This window comes from Crocodylus siamensis, chromosome 8, assembly GCF_052110815.1.
Source record: "Crocodylus siamensis isolate JL-2025a chromosome 8, ASM5211081v1, whole genome shotgun sequence".
Classification (NCBI taxonomy): Eukaryota; Metazoa; Chordata; order Crocodylia; family Crocodylidae; genus Crocodylus; species Crocodylus siamensis.
Genome location: NC_143402.1, coordinates 75961439 through 75985286, shown reverse-complemented (window position 1 = coordinate 75985286; position 23848 = coordinate 75961439). Strand labels below are relative to the sequence as shown.

General features: G+C 48.0%; 1 protein-coding gene across 2 annotated transcripts in view; it reads right to left on the bottom strand.

The window, feature by feature from the left end:
• MAP2K6 (mitogen-activated protein kinase kinase 6) overlaps positions 1 to 23848 on the bottom strand; it is a 72213-nt gene that overhangs the window by 21934 nt on the left and 26431 nt on the right. The window contains exons 1-9 of one of the 2 annotated variants that reach the window (XM_090059164.1): positions 17852 to 18057; positions 16982 to 17048; positions 13800 to 13848; positions 7575 to 7688; positions 5494 to 5613; positions 4585 to 4701; positions 4260 to 4311; positions 2017 to 2144; positions 996 to 1073 (exon numbers count right to left, since the gene is read on the bottom strand). In XM_090059164.1, the coding sequence (XP_089915290.1) occupies positions 996 to 1073; positions 2017 to 2144; positions 4260 to 4311; positions 4585 to 4701; positions 5494 to 5613; positions 7575 to 7688; positions 13800 to 13848; positions 16982 to 17048; positions 17852 to 17909 (783 nt within the window). In that variant the 5' untranslated portion in view covers positions 17910 to 18057. Of the gene's footprint in view, positions 1 to 995; positions 1074 to 2016; positions 2145 to 4259; positions 4312 to 4584; positions 4702 to 5493; positions 5614 to 7574; positions 7689 to 13799; positions 13849 to 16981; positions 17049 to 17851; positions 18058 to 23848 lie in introns of those variants that run through there. The other variant, XM_090059165.1, reaches the window with a different exon arrangement.

Below are 23848 nucleotides of genomic sequence, written 5' to 3'. Positions count from 1 at the left end.
CCAAAGGCTGCAGCGATTCCTGACTGCCTCGGAGCATTTATCTGCACACCGAGGTGGGGCTGAGCTAACAGCCCTGTTTTACTAGAGGGAAACTGAGGCACGGAGACCAAGTGACTTGCCCCCAAGCACAGAATTAAACCTGAGACTTCCAGTTCCCAGGGAAAAAGGAAAGATGAGAGCAGCTCAACTGCATGTCAGGCATGCCAAACCATGTCCTGGGCTGGTGTTAGTTGCTTTCTTTCTTCCCCGCTCTGATCTTTCCTCCCACAACTCTCTTTTCTGCATCGTTAATAAGGACCCTCCTGCTGATCTGGACAGAAAAAGCCTCTCACTGTGGTTTAGGGCTAGACTGCAAGACTGGGCCTTTAAAACAAGAAGAGCACAATGGGATGGCTGCTGTCGATATAAGGCAATCGCGGCATTTGGCTGAGGGTACCTGTGCTCTGAGGTATTTGGGGGGAGAGACTGAAGGAGGGTGTTAGAGGACAAAATGTACTGGATCCGCTTGTTCACACTGGTGCTGGATTTCTTTTACAAGGAGAAGCATCCTCACGGTCCGAGAATCAAATTTGGAAATCTGGGCCTTGCTGATCAAGGACGCCCATTCCAGCAGGGCCTACGTCAGGGGTGGGAACGATGCGGCCCGCGGGCTGGATGCAGCCCACCAGACCATCCTATCTGGCCCGTAAAAATTTAGAAAATTAATATTTATCTGCCCTGGGCTGCCTGTCATATGGCCCTCGATGGCTTGCCAAAACTCAGTAAGCGGCCCTCCGCCTGAAATAATTGCCTGCCCATTGCCTAGGGGGGTGGTGAGCGCACAGTGAGGTCAGAAAATGAGCTGCAGCTTCCTTCCTCCTTTACACTACAACATGCCATGAGTATTTGGGAAAGGAAGAGGTGAATACGTCCCCTAAAGGCCCATGGGGAATGGTGCGATATAAGCATGAGAATAAAAAGCCCTTAAGCTCTGGTAGCTCTTAGGACTGTCCTACCATAGTGATTCCCAGGCTCCAGATATCTGATTTGACGCTGTAGCCTTTCTGGTTCAGTTCAGGGTTTATTCTTTCAGGCTGGAAGGAGAAGCAAACAGAAGCTGATTACAAGCACAACACAGGCTCCCTTCCCGTATGGCGGGGTGACCCCAGTGCTAAACACCATGAATGCCCCGAACCGGCACTCACTGCTGAGCTGGATCCTGGAGGGCAGCACAATCGGGCCATGGGTTTATTAAAACTGAATCTCCTCTCTGTTATCTTGACTGGATCTGGCTTATCTTCTCTGCCTAGCGGGGACAAGCACCAAGGCTGGACACTGGGCACTGGCTCATATCCAAGGAGGTAAGACAGCAGAAGCTGAATCCCAGTCCCTGATTCACAGGGTTCAGATCTGCCCAGAAGGTGGCAAGCCCACTTCTCCGGGACCTTAATCCTCAGGAAACCATTTATAACTGGCTTTTCCACTGGGCAAGCACAAAACGGCTGCTACTGTGGGGCTCTGTGATGCTGGGCTCCCCTATGCGTCTCATTTTGATGCTACCGATGACCAATGCTCCCTATTGATTTATTCCCACCAGAAAACCATCACTGTCTCCATTGCACCAATAGGGAAACTGGGTAAAGACCAAATGCAACCATTTCAAGGACACATAATGAATCATTGAGGGCATGTGAAATAAAACCCAGGGGTCCTGATTCCCAGGCTTGAGCTGCAAATAATTAGACAAATAACTACCGAGGCCCATCTTAAGCGAGTCATCGAAACGAGGGTTGTCGGTTGTAGCTGTGTTGATGCTCCTTATGCCTGAAGAAGGTTGTTTGTACCCAAAACCAATGCAAATAACAATTTTTCCAACTATCACATTTATCCCAAGACCCTTGCCTGTCATCAAAACAACGCACTGGAAGTTGTTATCTTTTAGGCCTCCTACATGTAGGTGATCCATCCCCAGTTTCACACGCCCCTCTCTGTATCACCGTAGTTTCTCATGCATCTTCCCCAAGCATCTCAACTTACCGCCATGTAAGGTTTGCATCCTGCATCCATGGTTTTAGCAACAGAGTCAACGAGGTAACCGCTAATTCCAAAATCACACATTTTCACCTGCCCCAGTGCATTGATCAACACGTTAGATGGCTTTACATCTGCAAGAAGGAGCACACACCACCATCACCATCACAAATACTCCTCACCCCACCATTTCAGAGTATAACCAGGTGCAAACATGGTTAGGGCACTCACCCAAGGGACCAAAAGCAGTATCAGGGGGAGGGAAGCTGGAGAAAAGACACAACGGCCAAAATCTTTAAAAGTGGACTCTCAGTTGGTGCCCAGATTTAAAATAGGATGGAGCCAAATCAAAGGTGCTAAGCACCGGCAGCTCCTAGCGACTCCAGCTGGGGTTAAAATCACCCAGGGGTGATGGAAATGGGGCCCAAACTGCCCACCACACCGATCTGACTCCCATTAGTGCCTTATCTTCCACACATTTATCTGTGCAACACCCCTGTGACTGCCCTCGTTTCCCACATCTGTAAGCGCAGCTCAGAGACAGAGACTGACCCAAGGTCGTGCAGGGTACCTGTGAGCGGGTCTCCCATAAAATGAGTTAACTCCCTCACTGTGAGCCACGCTGCCTCACTGAATGCACCTATCTTCAGAGGCCACTTCTGAAAAAATCTGCTCTAACTACATATAATAATAAAATAGTCAACAGGGGCTGAACCTGGTGGCACACTCCTCCTCATTGAGGCATTGTGGTACGTGGCTGATTGGCATCTTCTCTCTACTCAGGGCCGTGTGATCAAACTTTTGGGAATCCTTTGTCTGTTATCCCTGAATGACAACCTTTCGACTGAAATCACACAAACAACCCTCTATGAGCCAGGCAGAATTGGCCACCCACTTCCAGCGATCCAGAAGGCAGGATCTCGACCCCAGGCAGGCTCATTAGAGGGAGATCACGAGCGGCTGTTAGTTTTGAACTCCTTTCACTTCAGACAACTCCAGCCCCAGCAGCCACGCTGCAGAGATGTTTTTTTTCTTTTCGTTTCTATACTGAATACGGTTTTTAAAATAAAGGTGCCAACCAGCAAAAGAGCAAGATAGTTTAATTTTATGCACGTTCCTGGCGTCTGCCTGGAGGCAGTTTTTAAACTCTCTTGACGTTGTCCTACATAGCTGCTGAAATTTAGGTGTTTTAAAGAGACCAGAGGGATTTTGAAAACCAAAGCCAGACAGAAATGCCACATCTGGAGCTTGAAGCCTGCAGAGCTGCGTTAAGTCAGGACATAAAAATCACTGTGGCATTTAAGAGGAAGAAAGTGCATAACAAAGAACAGTAAAAACAGTAGCAGAAATGTTTAAAAGTAAATGGTTAAATTATTGTCATTATTAACATCATCATTGCAGTTAGCACCTAGGAGTCCCTTTCAGGGGTCAGGACCCTCCCTATGTTGGGTCCCTGCTCAACTGCAGAACAAACACTGTTTTGTGCCATCATCCTCTCTGGTTATAAGTAATATAAATAACGCAGGTAGAAATCAGGAGGTTTTGAAACAGGCTTTATAGCATTTCCCCCAGCACCACCTCTTCATATTACTCAGCACTGACAATTTGGTTGAAACATCCAGAGGTCTGATGAGAAAACTTGGTAGACCTCCATTTTTTTCCCCTACCTCCTAGATCCTAAAGTGGGATTCTTAAGCTAAGGTCACCTATGTCCAAGTCTCCCATGGGATAAGTTGCTGATCTACCCTGAACCTAAAAGTCCTGGCTGCATGAGACTGGGCCCAAATTAGGAGGTGCGACTGGGCGTAATGTAGATGCTAAGGGGAGGAATGAGCCTATACCCTGACTGATCCCAAACCAGCCAAAGTCCAAGAGCTGGGAACCCATCCCATTATTAGTCAGGTGTACCTCTGCCAGTGGGTGATGGGGAAGCAAATTATCTATTTATTTTGCCAGCCAGTAGAGGCTATTTCATATGTTCAGCTTCAGCGGAGATATGCTGAGTGGCACTCTCTCCAAGATACCTGCACATCCTGACTCTGCTTTTGCTTACATGCTTTGCCATAGCCAAGCCCTTGTTTTGGGCTACAAGGCCACAGCTCCCAGCTCTAGGCTATGAGGCCGCTGGACTTCCCCCTGACTTTGGGGGCACCTCCCTGGCCCTGAGAATAACCCCCACAAGAGGCAGAGCCGGAGGCTAGGCTCAGTGGGAAGCAGGCACTGCCCGAGAACGCATGAACTCCACTTACCTCTGTGGATTACGGAGAGTTTGCTATGTAGATGTTCAAGCGCTTTTACAATCTGAAACACAACAAATCCAGAGTGAACCAGAGCTCGCAGGATGGACCAGTGGGGCTAGCCCACACCAAGCCTCCTAACCCCAGCTCTACAGCAATGGGGAACAGTCAAATGGCAGATGTCCGGGTATGGAGAACTGATAGATATAAACTCAGGCTAAATATTGAAAGTCAAGCAAGAATTTGCATGCGAGGGCTGGTTTCTGGGTCAGTGCAGAGATGAGAGGTCCCCAAGGGCTAGGCTCAGAAGAGGGACAGCACCCCGAACTCCACTTACGGAGACTGCTATTTTCCCCAGGATGTCTTCGGGAATCGTCAGGCCTTTGTCAATGACGTGTTTGTAGAATTTGTCCAGCGAGGTGTCCATCAGCTCCATGCAGATCCACACGTCTCCCTGGAGGAAAAAAAAGGGGAAACCTTACCAACTGGAGCCTTCCCTTGCTTGTGTGTGCAGGTGACTTCTGTCACGCTCCCACTGGGCTTGTCCTCATGGTGCCTTATGCAACATCCCCCCGGTTTCTCCACTCCCCTTCAAGTAAGCTGAGGTCAAGCGCAACGTGCCTGATGTATTCATGCACGGCTGCCCAAGAGGCTGCACTTTGCAAATCCCAGAGTTAGAAATCAGATGTTGGTTAAATTCTCCTGAGGCCCTTACAAGACTTAGGAGCCTCAAGTCACGCTGAAAGACACTAGCTGCCTTTCCAAAGAACGGACTGCAGGGTCTCTGAAATGTGCCGCAGGTCCGTCGTGCCATCGGAGGGCTCTTGGGGGAACTGCGTCCTGTGAGCTGGGAGTTTTCGGTACACACATCGTAACAGAAAACCCACCATCGATATATGATGCAGAGATGGCTTGCCTGGTCTTTCCCAGCATCCACAAGTCTTACCTCTCCTGAAAACTGAAGCCCCTGAGCATCAGGCAGCAAACGCCTCTTGCTAGGGACTGACTTTCTGTACCCCTCAGGAGCAGAGCACGTGCTAATAGTGCTCTATCAAAGTAAAAGGACACTTCAAAGATACACAGTCCCAACAACGAAGGGCATGGTGTGAGATCCAAGATACCAACCGACTTACATAATATGTGCCAGCCTTCAATCTTAGGTTATGTGCCCATCGCCACAACCACAGAGCTCACACCTAAGTACCAGGCAGGAGAAGAAGATGGGCAGGTATCCAAAATGCTGTACCTCTCGAAAGAGAGCCCCATAGAAGGTGACAGTGAAGGGGCAGTCTACCGTCCTCATGGAGATGTCCAGGTCCATCAGTAACCTCTTCTGCTCCTGGCTATTCACTGTGGCTCGGATCCTCTGGAAGAGAGAAACAAGTTAGCACTCCGCAGCGTCCAACTTGCAGGCTTAAGCTTGCAGGTGGACATACAAGGTGTGTACACACGCACCAACTTCCTGACAGTTAAGCCAAGATAGCTTTTTTAAGTTGACCTAACTAATGTGACTCAAGATAATACACCTCAGAAGTATTATCTTATGCTGCATTTAAGTCGACTCTGCTCCAGATGTGTGTATGCTCTGAAGCGTAAGTTAACTTAGCTCACAGAATGGCTGACGCCATGTCAAGGAGCTGTACGCTCCGGCACGGCTTAAGTCGCTTTAGTTAAGTCACCTTATTTTAAGTCTGCTTAGTACATGTGTACGAACCCACATAGGGAAAAATGCTTAATGCCATTCCCATGAGATGATGGCGGCTACTTTCTTTTCTGAATTGCTTCTCCTTTCCTCTACTTTTAAACAGCACCGAAGAAACTCCGTGCTCTAGGGGGTTAAACAGGAGGAATAACTCAAGGCAGGGGTAAATCAGCAGTTTATACTAGCCCAGAATTTGGCCCTGAGAGTTCTGGGTTCCAGTCCTGTCTCTGCTGCATGGCTGCGGCTGGTTCTCAACATTTTCAGCCTCAAAGTATCCAGGGTGTAGTTGTATTGGTCTACAGGATTGCCTTTTCAGGCTCAAGGCATTCCTAGGAAAATGTCAGCTCTGAGCCTTCACTTGTTTTTTGACTGCAGAAAAATAATAGAGCCATTCTTCTGTGGCAAAGCATTCAGACTGACCACAACAGGGCAGAATACTTTTGGCACCACGTGGATTCCCATTTGAAAACTCTGGGTTGATCTTGTGAATCCTGCAGGCATTAGCAAACCTAACCGTGCATCTCATGGCACCCTTAACTGGACTTTACGGCACACCAGGATGCTGCAGCACCCTAGTTGTGAATCGCTGCTTCCTGGGGCAAGAGTCTCCTGTCTCTCAAAGCAGAACCAGAGGCCACTTCTAAAATTTGGTCTCTGCATTTTAGAAAAATAGGTGGGAATAAGCCCCCTTGCAGTGGTGAGGTAGGATTTACTTCTGTGAACTCCTGAGACATCCTCATTGGAGGAAGGGTACAAGATTGTCCAATCTCTCTCTTCTCTGCCATCGGGGGAAGGCCTCAGCAGCAGCTGCCAGCAGAAGCATGAGATGCTCGTATAGTTTTACGAGCTAACACCACATCGACCAGACACAGATGCTCTAAGGTTCTTTGGTCAAAGCCACTGGAGGCTAATCATGCGTCGGACTTAAACCGCTCGAGCAACTGGGATGAAAGTGCACGAGAGCGCAGTTCCCACCGCCCTGCCCAACTGCATCCATCTCTGCTTTCAGAGGGGTTTTGCAGCCTGGTGGCTACCAGGAAAAATAAAACAGAGCAGACAAAATGTAACAGATGTGGGTTCCTGGATTAGTTCTTGCTCCCCAGAAACTGGGAAAGGCTTGTTAAGCGGAGGCAGCGAGGACAAGCTAAGAATTGCATTTCCCTTTGCTTGTAAAGTCTTGCATCTTTTTTTCCCCCCTTATTTTAAATAATAGGTAACTCTCAGCTCACGTTTGGCCTGTAATTCAGTTCTCTACAGAACCCACACGTGACAGGAAAGTTCCCATGATTTTTTTCTTGAATTACAATAGGGTTGTTAAAAAAAAGTTAAAACACCCAAAGAAAATCCCTATATTAGGATTTATCTGTATTGTAATACAGTCCAGGAGCCATTGTCATGAATCAGGAACCTTCTTCCATCCCCGTGCGCCAGGGGCTGCACAAACAAACACATACCAAAAATACAGTTGCTACCCTAAAAAGGCTAGAAACACAAGTCAAAATGACGTGTTGACTTTCTGTGTCCGGGCTGGGGGGAAACCCAAAGAAAAACAAAATCGCTAGAATGGATCTGTGTTTTCTGCTTTATAAAGCAGTTATAAAACAACCCTAGGAGTTGCACTCTACCTTTACCGCCATGATCTGCCCACTCGGCATGTGCCTCATCTTCTCCACCACCCCGTATGCGCCTCGTCCCAGCTCGGAGATCGGCTCGAGATCATCGGCCTTGACTTCAAAGTTCTGGAGGAGGAATTGGGAGGAAACACAGTGAAAACGTCAAAGGCAAGAGAATGGAGGCCCCTGTTCTTCCATTCTGTGAAGAGAGCAGCAAAAAAGCCAAGAGGTGCTTGAACACACAACCTTGAGGTGCTTGAACACACAATCCGCCTCGAACACACAACCTTCCACCTGCAGTCTTGGTGAGATTGCTTAACCTTCTCCGCACCTCCCTGTCCCCATCTGTAAAATGGGCGCAAGATTCCCCAGGGACGACAGTAAGACTGATCCAGGTAACAATTAACGCAGCGCTCCGGAGAGGAAAAGCACCCACCTCTGTGCCCCCTACCTCCTCACCAGGACCGAACGAGCTGGAAGACTGGATCCCGACCGCCCCGCTCATTTATTTCTTAGGGCTTCAGGAGGAAAATCAACCCAAACCACTGCCCGTAACTGCCAGTCAGGTTCCCAGTGCTGCAAACGCCAAAGGCAAGTGATGAAACAACACTTCCCATAGGACTTTCCTTTAAGAGAAATACTATGGAAGCATTCCTGACCGGTTTCATGGCTTGTAAAAAGCTTATTTCTACAAACTGGCATTGGGGCCAGACAGCAGTGGAGAGCTGTCCCTCTTTAAGCCTCCCCAGATTTATTTCGTCTAGCCTCTTTCTCCTTGCTTGACATGAAGGCAGGCTTTGTTTGGAGCGCTGCATCCCAGCCCTTCTTTTCGGGGCAACATTGTGCAGAGGCTCTATTTTTTTTTCTTATTATTTTTGGAGTTTAAAACATGCCCTTGCTACTAAAACCCAGCCACTCGGCATGCTGAACGCACGACCACAGAAGTCAATCATTCTACAGAAAGTAACCGGCTATAATGAACTGATTCACGGCACATAATCCCACACCGCTTTCTGCCTCTGCAGCAGAAAAAAAAACAAAACTGCTGCCTGAAATGTGCTGGTTGGAGAGGGACTCTCCCAGTTTGGGCGCACATACTGTGCTACTGTACGGCTTGACGGCTCGATCACAACTGCATTTACTGTAAAAGTAGCCCTGACTGGTGGTTTTGTGCTACGACGTGGTTTCAAGCGCCTTTTCCCTGCCTGACACTGCTCCTACTGTTCACCGCCGACTCTCCAGACAAGCCCTCTGTCTCCTTCAGGCACCGCTCTTAAATTTAGCAGCGAAGTTAAAGGGATCGAGGAAAGTGGCTTTCTCTAGGGGACACGGAGAAGTCAATGGGGGCACTGGGAGATGGGCATGGAGGTACCAGGTCCTAAGAAACCCAGCAGGACAAATGACTTGTGGGATAAGCATGGCCAATACCACCGGGGTAACGACTGCAGCCGAGTCAAGTCACACTCTTCAATAGAAAACCACAGAAAGAAAGACTGAGCTCGCGGGTTGTTGTTTTTTTTTAATGAGGGCCTGTCTCTATGCACCTTCCAACCCGAACTTGCTGCCCCTCTGCGCTGATCCTTTTCCTCTTCCTTGGGACTGTGGGGAGAGAGAGCTGCTTTTCTTGGAACAAGGGCTCATTTTAGCAGCAGGCATGCCTCTGACTCGATACTGGGTCACCGCGCTCCAGATGCTTCTCACACTCTTTCCATCTCCCAGCCCCGGCTCTATGCCAGGGAAAATAAAAATTCAAATGAAAGAAAAGCATCCAAAGATAGACACTATAAAATGCTAATGAATTAATACATCACCTAATAAATTAACCACCTGACATGCCGGTCAAATGTATTGCCCTGCTTCATCGGACTAGTGCTGGAATGGCATTTTTCTCCCATCAAAATCTTCTCGTTTTTCCAGTAAAATTAAAAGTGCCAAATTATCCTGGATTCCAGGCATGCTTTCCTAAGAATCTGATTTCAGGACAGGATGACCCGCACTGGGTTCGGATCATGGTCAAATGAATATATGATAGGAAAAAGCCCCCAGTGTTGGAAGGAGATAACGTCTGGGTTTAAGTCCCGGGTTGCCCAGAACTGAACCGGGGATAAACGCCGTGGCTGAACCTTCAACGGGTGTGCGCAGCTGATTCTCCAAGGGGATCAGCTGTGTCTCCCATAGCTAAGGTTTCCAAAATCCTTTAGATGTCCCAGTGTTTTCTCATGATTTCTATTAATAATATTAAAATCAAATTGGGGAAGAGGTGTTTCTTTCCCAAAGAAAACCCAGGCCTGACTCTGACTGCAGCCATGCACGTGCACGGGTACACATACCGTTTCGAATGCTATTGGGCAGTGAATCTAAGCTCCTCAGATGAAAAGATGTGGGATGCTCTTTTACCATGTGACTGCTAAGGAGGGGAAGAGCAATTTGTGTGCAACCCCTGGTCCATCCTGGTTACAAATCCACGCTATAATCCAGCAAGTTCTTTGAGGCTACTGAACTGGCTTTGATTTTATCGGGGGGTGTTCGCCCTCCTCGTCCTCTAGCTTTCCCAACCCAGTGCCTCTAGAGTGGAAAGCAAAAGAGGACCCAGGTGTCCTTGCATGGACAAGGCAGGCATTTGGGCAAGCTGTCAACACTAACGAGTGACAACTAGGCTTTGAAGCCAACAGCTTTAGCAAGAAGCAGGGGATGTTCACACCTCAGCTGGAGCTAGGACTTTCTTCTCAGCAAGCAAGCCAATATTCAAAGGGAAGCCCAGAAAAGAGAGAAGAGTGGAAGCAAGGCATTCGGTACCCTTCCCACAGAGAAACGGTGAATGGGAGGTTTCCAAAGGCCTTAAAACAAGCATATAGGTTCCCGTCTCAGTACTAGTACACGCACGCGTTGGATGACTGTTCCCCGACGCGCCGCTTTGGGGCCAACGGTTGCTGGGTGTGTCGTCAAATGCTCAGTCGTCGAGAGGTCCGTAAAGAGATGACAGGGAAGCCCTCCGCCTATGAAAGCTTATGCTCCACCTCTGATGAGTTAGTCTATAAAGGTGCAAATCTACCCCGCCTTCTGCCTGAGATTACAGGGCACCAGGCTGCTGACAAAACAGAGCGCATCTGGTCCTCCCTAGGCAGGGAGGTGGAAAGGGAACCTGAAGCTGTCAGCTGAAGATCTGGAAGGGACACAAGGACCCTCCGACTTGGGCAGCTGCACCCCAAACCAAAACCTAACGAAGAGGCCTGTTACTCCGCCCAGGCATGCAGCGATTCCTACTGGAAAACCTTGTCCTTTTACTCCACAAGGCTCAGCATCCCAAGCAAAGTCTGGCAGCAGTCCTGCCTGGTTAGCAGGGACCCTGGTTTTCTCTGATTTAAAAAAAAAAATCCAAAATTTTCTGATTTAAAAAACCCCTCAAAATCCACATTTTTCCATGATTAAAACAAAATGCCATTCTCTCTGTCTCTATATGTGTGTGTGTGTGTGTGTGTGTGTATATATCTATACATATATAATCTCTCTATATATAGATACACAGAGATATATATACATATATCTATATCTATATACATATATATACACACACACATATAGATTCATAGATGCTAGGGTCGGAAGGGACCTCAATAGATCATCGAGTCCGACCCCCTGCATGAACAGGAAAGAGCGCTGGGCCTACATTACCCCAGCTAGATACACATCCAACCTTCGCTTGAAGACCCCCAGGGTAGGGGAGAGCACCACCTCCTTTGGGAGCCCGTTCCAGACCTTGGCCACTCGAACTGTGAAGAAGTTCCTCCTAATATCCAATCTAAATCTGCTCTCTTCTAGCTTGTGGCCATTATTTCTTGTAACCCCCGGGGGGGCCTTGGTGAATAAATACTCACCAATTCCCTTCTGTGCCCCCCTGACGAACTTATAGGCAGCCACCAGGTCGCCTCTCAACCTTCTCTTGCGGAGGCTGAAAAGGTCCAGTTTCTCTAGTCTCTCCTCGTAGGGCTTGGCCTGCAGGCCCTTAACCATACGAGTGGCCCTTCTCTGGACCCTCTCCAGGTTATCCGCATCCTTCGTGAAGCGCGGCGCCCAGAATTGCACGCAGTACTATATCTATAGATATATACACACACACACGCACATATATATATATATATATATATATAGAGAGAGAGAGAGAGAGAGAGAGAGAGAGAGAGAGAGAGATATCTATATATAGAGATATACATCTCTATATATGCTAACCAGCAGGGATTCTGGTTTTCTGTGATAAAAAAATCAGACAATTTTTGAATTTTTTTATCTGTCTATCTATCTCTAGATATTTAGATATCTATAGCTATCAATGTACATAGATATCTATAGCTATCAATATACACAGATATCTATAGCTATCGATATATTGATACACATAGACATCTATATACATATATCTATAGATATATCAATATCAATATATCGATAGCTATAGATATATATAAAAATCACAAACATTTGGATTTCTCTCTCAGAGAAAACCAGGATCCCTGCTGGTTAGCAGGGCAGACTCCATGCAAAGGGACACTGAACATGAGTGCTTGGAAGGGGTCACTCTCAATGCTTTGGGGACTGTCAGAGTTAAGACAATACGTTAGTGTTGAAACAGGAGTTCCAAAAAAAGAAAAAGACTTGCAATGGTGAAAAAAAAGCCATCAGTCTGTATCCGATTCGGGAGACCTCAGGCACCCTGTATCACCTGCCCGCCCATTATACAGGGATGCTCTCTCTGCCTGGGTAAGCTGAGCAGCTCTGTGCACGAAGGGACTCCAGCCACAAGCATTAACTCCACAAACTCTTCAGCTGGGGGATGTCTCTGTTTTCATACCGATGACGCCAACCGATGGCTGAAAGCCAAGCGGGTGATACGAATAAACTCCAGGGGATACTCCCGCATTTGGAAATGGCTAATAACGTTCACACCCACGATTCAAAGTAAACTTCTGAGGCTGGCTCCTATTAGCATTTACTTCTCCTGGCTGGGGGAGAAATTCATATTTGGAACGAAGCGGGAGAAAGCCATTAACATAACCCAGAGCTTAGCAATCAGCATCTCGACCCGGACTACGTGTTACTATTAATAACGTTAAGTGTGCGGTGTCAGGGCCATTACGTAAGAGCCGGGCAAGGGTTGAACAAAGCTGTGAGTGTCACAAAGGGAAGCAGGGCCACGCTCGCTAATCCGGGTCATTCCTTGGAGAAACAAAGAAGGAATCGCTGCGCTGGCATTTGCGCCAGGAAGGCTTGCTTATTGCGAGGGCTCCTGCTCTCACGGTCCCTGGGGCTCGCTGTGCAGTGCTGCTGCCTTCCGGATGGGAGGAGCGTGAGGATGCAGCCTCTCAGGGAGCTCCGACCCATCTGCTTTTTTACGATGCGATGTTTAAATTCATGCAAAAGAACCATTACATGATGGCTTATCTCCTTCCCCCGCCCAATTAGGCAGGTTGATGAGAGGTGGCTAACACCTCTCTATACAGTACATGACTACCTGAGAAACATTTCAGGGGCGATGTGAATGGCAGCTGCAGCCGTGTACGCCAGGCAGAAGGGCACTGGGTCAAGAAAACTCACTCCTACTGGGATCCTACTGTCTGGGGACTGGGAGCCTGCTGGCTGCCACTGGATTAAGGCAGCCTCCAAAGCACATCTCTATCTGTGTGCATTGAGGGGGGGTGAGGCAATAGCTAAAGGGGTCCAAATGGCACCGAGACAAGATATAACCCCCCTGCAAGGCTGCAACCACAAGAATACAAATAGTTCAGGTGGGTGAGGATGTTTGGGAACGTTTAGCTTCTAGTCTCCAGCTTTATAAATACCAGAACCTGTAGCTAGCTACTCAGTGTAAATGCATGGCCTGGTTTGTGATGCTACTATTTGTATTGTGGTTGTAATTATTAGCAGTTAATAATAATAATAATAATAATAACACTTTTGCCATAAAAAGCAAAATGAATGCAAGGCATGAAGCTCAAATGCTTGACTCGTGTTTGGCAACAAGGGATAAAACACAAAGGATGCTGGGAAACGAAGCAACTTGGGAGTGGCTGACAGAAAATAAGAGAAAATGGCCAAGCTGCCCTCCCTTGACCCTGATCTCATGTTCCCTCAGGTTGTGACACACTAAAATTAGGTTTGTAAAATCAGTTGGACCCTAATTTGGTACCTGGGGCTGGGTTTACACATCTAATATAGCCTGGTAGACCAAACTTATAATCTTACCTTCTCCCCAATAGAGATGCAGGCTTTGGAGTCTAAATCTCTAGGCGGCCTGTGGGAGAGAAAGAAAAGAAAAACACAAGTGAAGCATCAGTTCCCGAGACCGTACAACTGCAGCTATCCCAAAGGACCAAGCGTGTCGGATCACAACCCAGATGGAGATGGTCCACAATCCCAGTGGAGGCCTGGGCATGAATCCCCCTCAAGCCGCAGATGCTCAGCATCACGCAGAGAAGTACCAGTGGCTTCCTAGCCTCACTGCGCGGCTAGACCTTGCCAAGACTCATAAACTCATCCCAAAAGGGGTCAGGAAGGACGCTGCCGGAGATGGGCTTTCACAAGTCTTTGCCCAACTCCCACAGTAAGGAACTTCGAGAGATGATCTGCTTTGATGGGCAGGGAGGGGGACCAACCCCAGCAAAACGGAAGAGAGGGAGGGAGAATTAATCTCCTTTCCTGGGTAGATGCTGCTGCGCAGAGATCCAGCCCGAGCCTGCTGTCCGCTCTCTCTACAGAGGGTCCAAGACCTAGCTCACCCAAGGATGAAAGCAGCAGCTTGGCCCCTGGTGCTTTGTTTCAGCGCCGTTTCGAACAGGCTGGAGAGATGTGTGTCTATCTGTTTTCTAATGCACTTTTTCCTCCCCTGGCTTCGAAGGATGGACATTCTCAGAAGATCTTGCACATCCCGCTTTCTTCTCCCTGTAGGCCTTAGCGCACGTAACTCTGGGATACTGCAACTTAGGGACCATATCGCTTAACCCTGGCCCTGGGGCACGCAACTGCTGCCTGTCCCGAGCGCCAGGATTGCTAGCCTAACTGCTTTAGTACCTGACTCCTGTGATCCCCTTCGCATCGCTCCCAGCGCCTGCATCCAGCAGCATGGAGGGTCACCCGCGTTCCCGCCTGCCCTAAAAAGATCCCTCAGTAAAGCGAACTGTCGAGCCAGCCTGAGACGGACCCACGGGGCAGCAGCCATACGAACGGAGACGACTAACAGGGGATCCTCACTCAGCATCTCAGACCCCGACGGCTACGCGGTCCAGAGATCTTTCCACGAATCCTTTCCAAAAACAGCTAAGATGTGCTCAGCTTCCCGCGAAATAGTCCTCCTCTGCCAGGAGAAGGTGAGGTGTCAGATCTACCTTCCCCAAGGCAAATCTCTCGCAGCGAGCACCTCACTGCTGGCACCGCAAGCCGTGGAGTATCGCGGCTCACACACTTGACAGCCAAGAGGCCTGGCTTTTTAAATTGGCTTGAAGGCCTCAGGTGCATGACCCTAGCAAATCAAGGCTTTGAGTGCCCTCTTTTTACACCTGTGGCCTATGCAATGTGCTACCTGGCTGGGCAGGCTCTTACTTCACAGCAGTAAAATGGCAGTCCTATTGTTCACACGGCTGAATTCAGCTCTTAAGAGACAAAATCTCAGCCTTTCGCAAGAGCTGTTGTTTTTTTTTTTTTAATTCAGTTGTTTCTGGAAAGTCATCAGCATCACAAAATTATTACACCAGGAGCAGCCAAAGCATCTTAATAGACGGTGGACTCTGATGTCTCCTGATCTGAGTAAGTCCCTGGGGAGCTCCAGGGAGAAAGAGTGTGATCCCGCGGGTGCAAGTGTTCCTAATCGATCCGTAAAGGAAAAAGAGGGTTATCCTCAGTGAAACGTAAACCTATATTACCGTCCTGCCTGCCAACATAAGCAGGTAGCCACATTAGGCAAGACGGATGGGAGGTAATTGCTGCAATGATCAAAATGAATCATTAAGGAGGCTAACAAGCAAATGCAGGGTTTGCCTTATGCAGCAAATGACATCCTAATAGCACAGACCTATTTCCTAAGGGGTTTTATGTATTTATTTCCTTATTTTAAATCAGCTTATTCCAAACCTGCAAGAGAGGCAGCCCCGGGGGCTCAAATCATTCCCTTCCCCCTTTCATTTTCCTTGTCATGGAGATGTGCAACAAAAGGGCACATTAAAGAAAAACTACGGGGGCACTGGGTTAATCTGGCGCCAGAGCGAAGGAGCAGGAGGACAGGGTTGCTTCACCCAGGATCTTTCTAGCTGAGGCATCCTGAGGGAAGACGAGTGAGTGTCCTCACACCTCCTGGATTGTGAAGGAAATCCCCCCAAAAAAGCAGGGAGATATGCACTGCAAAGAAGCCCTACAGAGACGCTGTGATACGGACACACCAAATGGCAATGAGACGTTGAGAAGTTGTTTGAAAAAAAGACAATTTGCTCCAAACCCGTGCAGGTCCGGTCAGCCGAGCACCGAGGCAGAGCTCAGACCCACCAAGGAAGGCAGATCTACATAGTTCCAGGGTGAAGCAAACCACTGGGATAAAGCCAATGAATTCAATTAGTAAAGGTCATCATAATGTGGCTGGGAAAATTCTGCTCCGCTCTTTTTCCTAATAGGCAGGAATTTGTTTGTATTTGCATTGGTCAAAGGGGTGCGGGGAACCCAGGACAACGTCTACAGCTCCAAGAAGGGCAGTGACAGAAGTGGAGGACTTCTTCTTTGCAAGCTTTCGGGTACAAATACCCTTCATCAGGTTGAGGATGCGTCTTCAGGTGGTCTGTGCTCTTCCTGGATGGAGCAGTAAAGCAGCTAGAGGCCAGGACGTGTGCAAGAAAGCCAGTCAATTAAAATACGTACTGGCATCTGGCTGCTTTAATACCCCATCCAGGAAGAGCAAAGATGATCTGCAGACGCTGCCGCAGCCTGACAAAGGGTATTAGTACCCGAAAGCTTGCAAAGAAGACTTTTTCCAGCTATTTGAGTTGGTCTGATAAAAGATACCGGATTTAAGCTTGTCTGCCTATGTCCTTAGACCAACACGGCTACAACCTACACCCCTGGGAAATGAGGAAAGGGCTACGACCCACACCCCTCTCTCCTTTATAACATTTGGATTTATGTTATATCGTTTCCTAAAGTCCCCAAACACACTTAGAGCAGATTTTTCTGCTGCCCCTTTGCCCACCCCTGCTGAAACTCAGTGCTCCCAGATGTCCAGCACAACAGCCGGGAGCTCCCTTCACGCCGCGGCTGTGCAAGAGGATGCCGAAGGCAGAGCTCCCCGCTCCTGAGCGCCCAGGGGAAGGCAGAAGGCGATGCATCTTTGGAAAGCAGCTGGGGTTAGTGGTTTTATTTTTGTTCTCCCTCCGTGTTTGGAGACTTACGTGGAGCTTGTCTGTGGTTGCTCAAATGCTTCCTTAGGAATTTTCAGCCCCGGATTTCTCTTCTTGCCTGTGAAACAAGAGAGAGGCAATAGCAGAGCCAGAAACTTTCATTTTTTATGTTTTTTTTTTCCCCCTCACTCCCTCTGCACTTACACGTTGCAAAATGAAGCTCATCTACAGTGGCTGACCTTATTTCCCTGAAATGCCAGCCCAGTCTGGCGATGCAGATTCAGGGCCCAGAGTTCAAAACATAAAGTTCCTTTGTCTGGTGAGCCGCATGGAAAGCCTACGGTCCTGGCACTCGGTGCAGGCAGCAGCTCGTGCCACGAAGCCTACGGGAGAGCGCCGTGTCCCTTTGCACGAGTCCTACGGCACGCTGCCTAAACTGATTTTGAACGCACAGGACCAGGTTTTGTTCTGGCTTGGGGAACATCCACCGCGCTCCACGTACTTAGGAAAACCCAGCACAGCGGGAGCAAAATTCAGCTCGAGTGGCTATTTGCTTCGGTTCGCATCTGCAGGCCACGCTTTCCTCCTTATACCGCGTTACCCTGAACTGGATTAGAAACAAGCTCTCAATCGGGTCAAACGTTCCTCGAGCTCAGGTATAAATAGGGGTCCTAGCCAGAAGGCGAAGAGCCAGGTGCAACAGGGCAATGCAAGCAGCTCGTTCGCAGCGATACGTCTCCCGTTACGCGGTGCTCTGCATTCGGGGTAAAATGATGCGAGAACATAAAGCACGTCAGCAAAATCCCAAGGCACGCATCCAGAGGCTGTTTTGGTGAGTTAGGAAATACCTGCTCCCCAAAAAAAGGCACAAACACCTCATTTCGACTTGACCATTTGAACCTAACAATTTGCAGCAATTACCGTTTTTCTGGAAGCAGCCGTTTCTGTCCCCGTTCCCGGCAAGCTTTCCCGTGGGCATGGCAGGGTTTGTTTTTCTGACACCCTTTGCTGTCACGCTCGAGCCTAGACGCGGCCGGGAAACGCAGAGCTCTAGAGGGCGCTGGGTTAAAATGCAAACTGAACGTGAACTGACCTGAACTGAACATGATCCTGCTGAAGTAATTAGTCAACTTTAATTGCAGCTCTTTCTCTTGCCTGTTTCAAAGGACAAGATCGAGCTTGCTCGGTTTGGCAAAAGGCTATTCCAGCCTGGAACAGGCTGTGGCAATACAGCAGACACCCCAGGGGAAAAGCACTTACTGGAAATGACGGGATTGCACGTGCTTTTTTTTGTATTATTAGAAAACCAGACAGAGCCATAACGTGCATATGAAGAAAGCATGCTCTCCGCTGCAAGGAGGCATGCTGTGCTCCATAAGGAAGCACGAAAATGTATAGAGACAAGGAGCTGCTATAGTTACGGGATCTGAGGTCACCTGGCCATTGTATTTTGGGTCATTTTGTCAATGATATCACAAAAGCCCCAGCTGAAATCGAGATGATAACTTGGTGACAGGAGCAGATATATTTTGGGGTGCAATCTTCTTCTTTATTAAAAAAAATGCAAACAGACTCCAGTTTCTCTCGATACAGTATGAGCAGGAGAGAGCCTCCCCACTTAGAAATCCATGCACGCACCCCCCCCGGCAAACCCTATGCCCAAGAAACTTGGCCTGCATCTCAGGGTCATGCTTACAGTTCCTCCTCCTGGCTTTCTGCCTCCCACACGCATGGCCTGCAACATGCACCCAAGCCTCTGGTACCTGGGCTAAACCTCAGGCCCGCTGCTGAGAGTCATAATAATGCCTCAGCGGTAGCATCCCTCTCCATGCACAGCTGTTTTTACTGTGATCCCTTCTTCTGCTGAGCCTGGCAGGTATTAACATCTATCAGCACCACCATATTAAGAAGCAATCCCTGCCTCAATCTAGATCTAAACAGACAAGACAAATGGGTGTGAGAAAGACGGAATCACTTGCCCCCGTTTCACAGCTGGGAAACTGAGGCACGGAGAGACTAAGTGACTTTCTCAAGGAACTGGAGCCAGCATTCGCATCTGACCCATAATCCTGCATGTCCTCTCTTGGTGTGCCAGCCTGTCTTCATTTTGACACCCCTACCCACTAAAGCTCTTACGAAAGGCCCAGAAAACCAAAAAAAACCAATAAAAAAAATAAAAGGAAAACACAAAACAGCTGCAGATTTTTCCCAGTTTTGTTGTTTTTCCTATATCCATTCCCCTGCACAAGCCACGCGGTGCATGCCACCATCTCAGGCCATTCCTGGCAGGTGGCGAGTGAGCGAGTGGAAATCCACCCGATTTGAACATGAAGCAGAGCAGACCGTGAAGAATTTAATTTCATCGGGGTTCATAAGCAGGATCAGCGGCAGAAGACGGTGGCAAAATACCAAAGGCGAATCAGTATGAAAAGCCTGCCTGCCTTCTGCCAGTCCGCACATGGGGAGTTTATTTTCCTTTCCTTTTCTTAAGCAAAATACAATATTTTGAAACTCTGACATTTTTTAAGCGCAGTCTGTTCGCGAACTCAAGCTGCCAAATCACAGACCTCACTTAAGATTTTAAAAAAAACCCAGAAATCCAGTGCGAATGACAAAAAGACATGGATTTCATGACACCACGAGGAAGGGAATAAACTCGGGGGGATTCACGCCAGCAGCATCAACGTATTTCCCACTGGACTGATATGCGAAATGGGAACGAGTGCTACATCGGGTTCATCTCGTGGTTATTCAATGCAAGTCATCAGACCATTTCATGCCTCGTGGGTGGACAAGAGAAAGCTTCTGCACTCCTCTTGTTACAACATGCCACAAGCTCGTCTCTCCAACCTTTCTGGGGATCAACAGGGTATCCTAAAAGCAGCCGTTGAAGCAAAGGGTATTTGGTCCTCAAGTGTTGCGTGGTAATGTTTGAAGTGCTACCAAATGCACTTTTTGATCTGGCCCGGGGCAGAGGCAGTGGGGAGGGGAGAAGGGATGGCAGCGAGATCCCCAACAGCAGGTTTAACACAACGCTGCTGGGATTCAATGCATGGCTTCCTATGTTATACTCTGTTCCTATTCTCCTCTATTCCTATATTATGTTCCTAGTCTCCCTGTGTTATAACAGCCCTAACAGACCTCAATCAAGACTGTGCACTGTACAGCCAGAGACGGTCCCCATCAAACAGCCTGCAATCTCAGCAAAGCAAAAGAGGGGAACCGGAAAGGAGAAGGGATCTGTCCAAGGGATGAACAAGTGCTGCAAACGAAAAGCAGCGCTTATTCCCTTATTTTCAAGTCCATTAGGACCAGATCCCAAACAAAGACCCTGTTGGCTACCAGTTTAAATTTGCCCCTGATCACTAATCACCAACAGTCGTCTTCATCAGTCCAATGCCTCTCGGGCAGATGCCCGGGCATTCGCTGGCGGCTTTCAGCAGAGGGGCTCTGCAAGGACCGACAGCCTCGGAGGTGGTACGGGGCAGTGACTGGCATCCAGGCTCACGAGCTGTGAGCCTGGGATTATCTGCTTCCTTTATGATCGTAGCAGCGAGGAGAGTCCTGGTTACACACACCGCCTGAGCAAGGAGGCCCCGCACTTTTTCCAGGTTCGATGCCCTGTGACCACAGCGGTGGATCTCCGCTATAGTGTACATACCCAGCACTACATCACGTAGGGATCCACAACCCTCTCATCACAGTCTGAAAGGATGGTAAATTGTACAAGAGATAAAGAGAAGGAAAACATTTGGCCTTCATGCAATTTTAAAACTGAAATAAAGTTCAATGCAGTCTTGTGCATGCAAAAGCAAAAACAAATGGGGAGGGAGATTCAAGCATTTCTGTGAACCAGCACTTAATGGGACAGTAGCAGCTAGATGCTGATTTGTACCAGCACAGGACAGATAGCACCTGAGCCTCCGAAGCTTGCAACCTTTGTTAACAAGAAAAGACAATCAGCTAGCCAAATGCTGTGAGATTTAAAAATAAATAACCAGTCAAATCTGTACTGGCACTGTGTTATCATCTGGGCTCGTTTGAAGCTCTTCTCTGCACTCAGAAAAAAATGGAGTCTCGCATAATCACTTGACTCCAGAAGCTGGAGCCTCGAGGACAACACTGATAACAGGACGATGAAATAGTACTGGTTATCCCAAACACAGGGAAAAGCAGAACTAAGGTTATGATTCAGCAAAGTATCTCAGGTCACCTTTGATTTTAAGCATACGCATAAGTTCATCCTTATCCCCTTCCTTATCCCCAACCTCCCCCCGCCAACAAAAACCCCCCCAAAAACTTAAGCATATTTTCTTTTCCTCCAAAGAAGAGGGTTGAGAAATTCAGAAAGCCACATAAAAGGACAATCCAAAATGCTACAGTTTTTCGGGCGGTGTAACGCTGTCATGCTTTTGTTAACCTCGGGGACACTGAACAAATGAAGATGAAGAAGTCCATACTGCAAGTGAAGCAGTCTGATTATGGGAGAAGGCAAAATATATTGTGGCAAAGAACACATCAAATATTTCCCTCTGAAGGCCTTAAACCCAAGTCCTAGGGGGACGAGAGAAGAATTTATTTTATTCAATACTGATGCTCCCAGAATTCAGCAATAGGTTACAAGTGGATATTTATGTTCCCAGGTCTTAGATTAGATGAACAGGAAACCTCAGTATTTATAACAAATGTGAAAGTTGCAGGCAAAAAACAACCACAATATACTCGAGAATAAGGCCAATTGAGAAAACGGAGGAGTTTATTCCTCGCATACTTTGTGACCGAAAAGGAACTGTTTGCTCCCGGAGAACAAGCCCGTCTCCCTGTCTGCAGGCTTTTCTACGCAGTCGAAAGCGTTCTTTCGCTCTAATCCAAAGTAAGTGGTTTCTTGCCTGCAAAAGGCTCCCATTTCGTCCAGAGATGTGCAACCAAGTCTATCATTGCCACAACATATTATTAAAGCCAAACTCAAGCGGCGTGTGCAACCATGCTCTTGCAGATCAAACTGTTCAGCAAAAAGATCACATTTTGCAAGAGGAGGAAATGGTTTTTCATCCCCTTTCCTCCCTTTATCGGGAACTGAGAGGGTCATCGAAGACCTAGGAGTGAAAAGGCTTCGGTTCTCCTCCTTGCTCTCCAAATCTGCCCTACCCCTTGTACCAAGGGGGGAAACTAAGGAGATGCGACCCACTACAGATCACAGAGTGAACTGGCGGCAGACTTAAGAAAAGAACCGTAATGATTGGGATCATGGCCCCACTGTGCTAGGTGCTATACGAACACTTAGGAAAACGTACCTCAAGGAGATGACACGCGTTTAAAATACACAGCTAGACGAAGAGTAGGAGGAAATGGGGAGGTGTAAAGACACAGCCGATAGCTGAGAATACAATCAGGTCTTCAGCCTCCTACTGCTGTGCGCTGCATGCCTCTGAGGACGTCATCGTGTCAAAGGAAGTGTCTCTATTGATGGGACATAAGCCCATGCTTTCGTGACATGGGGACCTGCCCTCAAAGAGGATATGAACTGTGGGCACTGTGTGGGACCTGGTGCACTGGAAACCCTCCACTGAGCTAAGATGCAAATGCAAGCAACCTGGAAAGGTGGGTGACTGCTGGTTTATATACCATACCATACCAGAGACCTACTCCAAAAAAAAAGAAGAAGAGACCAAGGGCATTTTAGCAATCACCTGACATTTCTCCACTACCCAATTTCATCCACAAACGCTTCCTAAGCCAGACAGATCTTGGGTTATTTCTGGGATCTGCAAGGATCATAGCTCCGCAACTCTCATAGGATTTGTTTCTTTGATACCATCATCATCATGCAACAGCATTCACACCTCGCGGTCCTTCATGATGCCTTACACCGGCCAAACTCCCACTTAAAAGAGGCATTAGCATTTTTTTTCCAAGTTTATTTGCAAAAACTCATACCAAGTCGGAGCTGTCTTTGGAATTATCCTCCTTAATCAAACCTAAAGGAACCAAAAAATGAAAGCCCTTTGGAAAAAAAAAAAAACTAACCTAGACTTCCACCTCTACTTCATCTGTGGTTGTTCACTCTGGACTAGCAGGTGAGCAGGCAGAGGGTTGAAATGCACCAAAACTTTGTCCCCAAGTACTTGGTGGGTTAAGATGCTGGTGTCTTTGCATGGCCGACTGCACGAGCTGGCAGAGAAGGGCCAGGGCTGCACGCTGAAGCACAGCTGGAAAGAAACATCTGGCTTCTAACGGACGGACCACACGTCGTTCCAGTTTTACATCCTCATGCAGTCATCTCGCAAAGCAGCTTATAATGGCTAGCATTCAGATTTGGGACGATCCAAGAGGCAATAAGCACTATCTCAGAGTACGTTACAGATCAATGTAGAGGATTATTATTATTATTGTTATTATTTCTATTTCTGAAATTATTATTTCAGCCACTACTCCTACTGTTGCATATGTTCATGGACACTGAATTCAAGGAGCAGCTCATCAGCCTCCTGCTAATTATCAGGGTGAAAAGCTTCTCATCCAGGCCTCTCCACCGGGAATCCCACGACCGAGGACACTCCAGCCAAGTCTAAGAGGAGCGGAGCGGCAGGTTGCATTCCTGGGATCCCTTTCTTCAAACATTTGCCACCTCTAGACTAAACAACAGCCCCCAAGTAAAGATTCCTCTGCTTCCCTGCCAGCTCCATGTACCGAAAGATTAAAAAATACTTAGGTAGCAGACTATATTTTAACACTAGCCTCTTGTGGCTCTCTGAGGCAGGAGCCTCGCTTCATGCCCAAAAGGATGGACTTGCTCTTCCACAGGGATTTTTACAAGCTGGCCCGGTTTCAGCCCAAACGCAAATCAAGCCCCTAATTGAGAAGAGCAAACAGAAAAGGTGAATTCATTAAGCCAGTAGGGATTCATCTCCCGAAGCT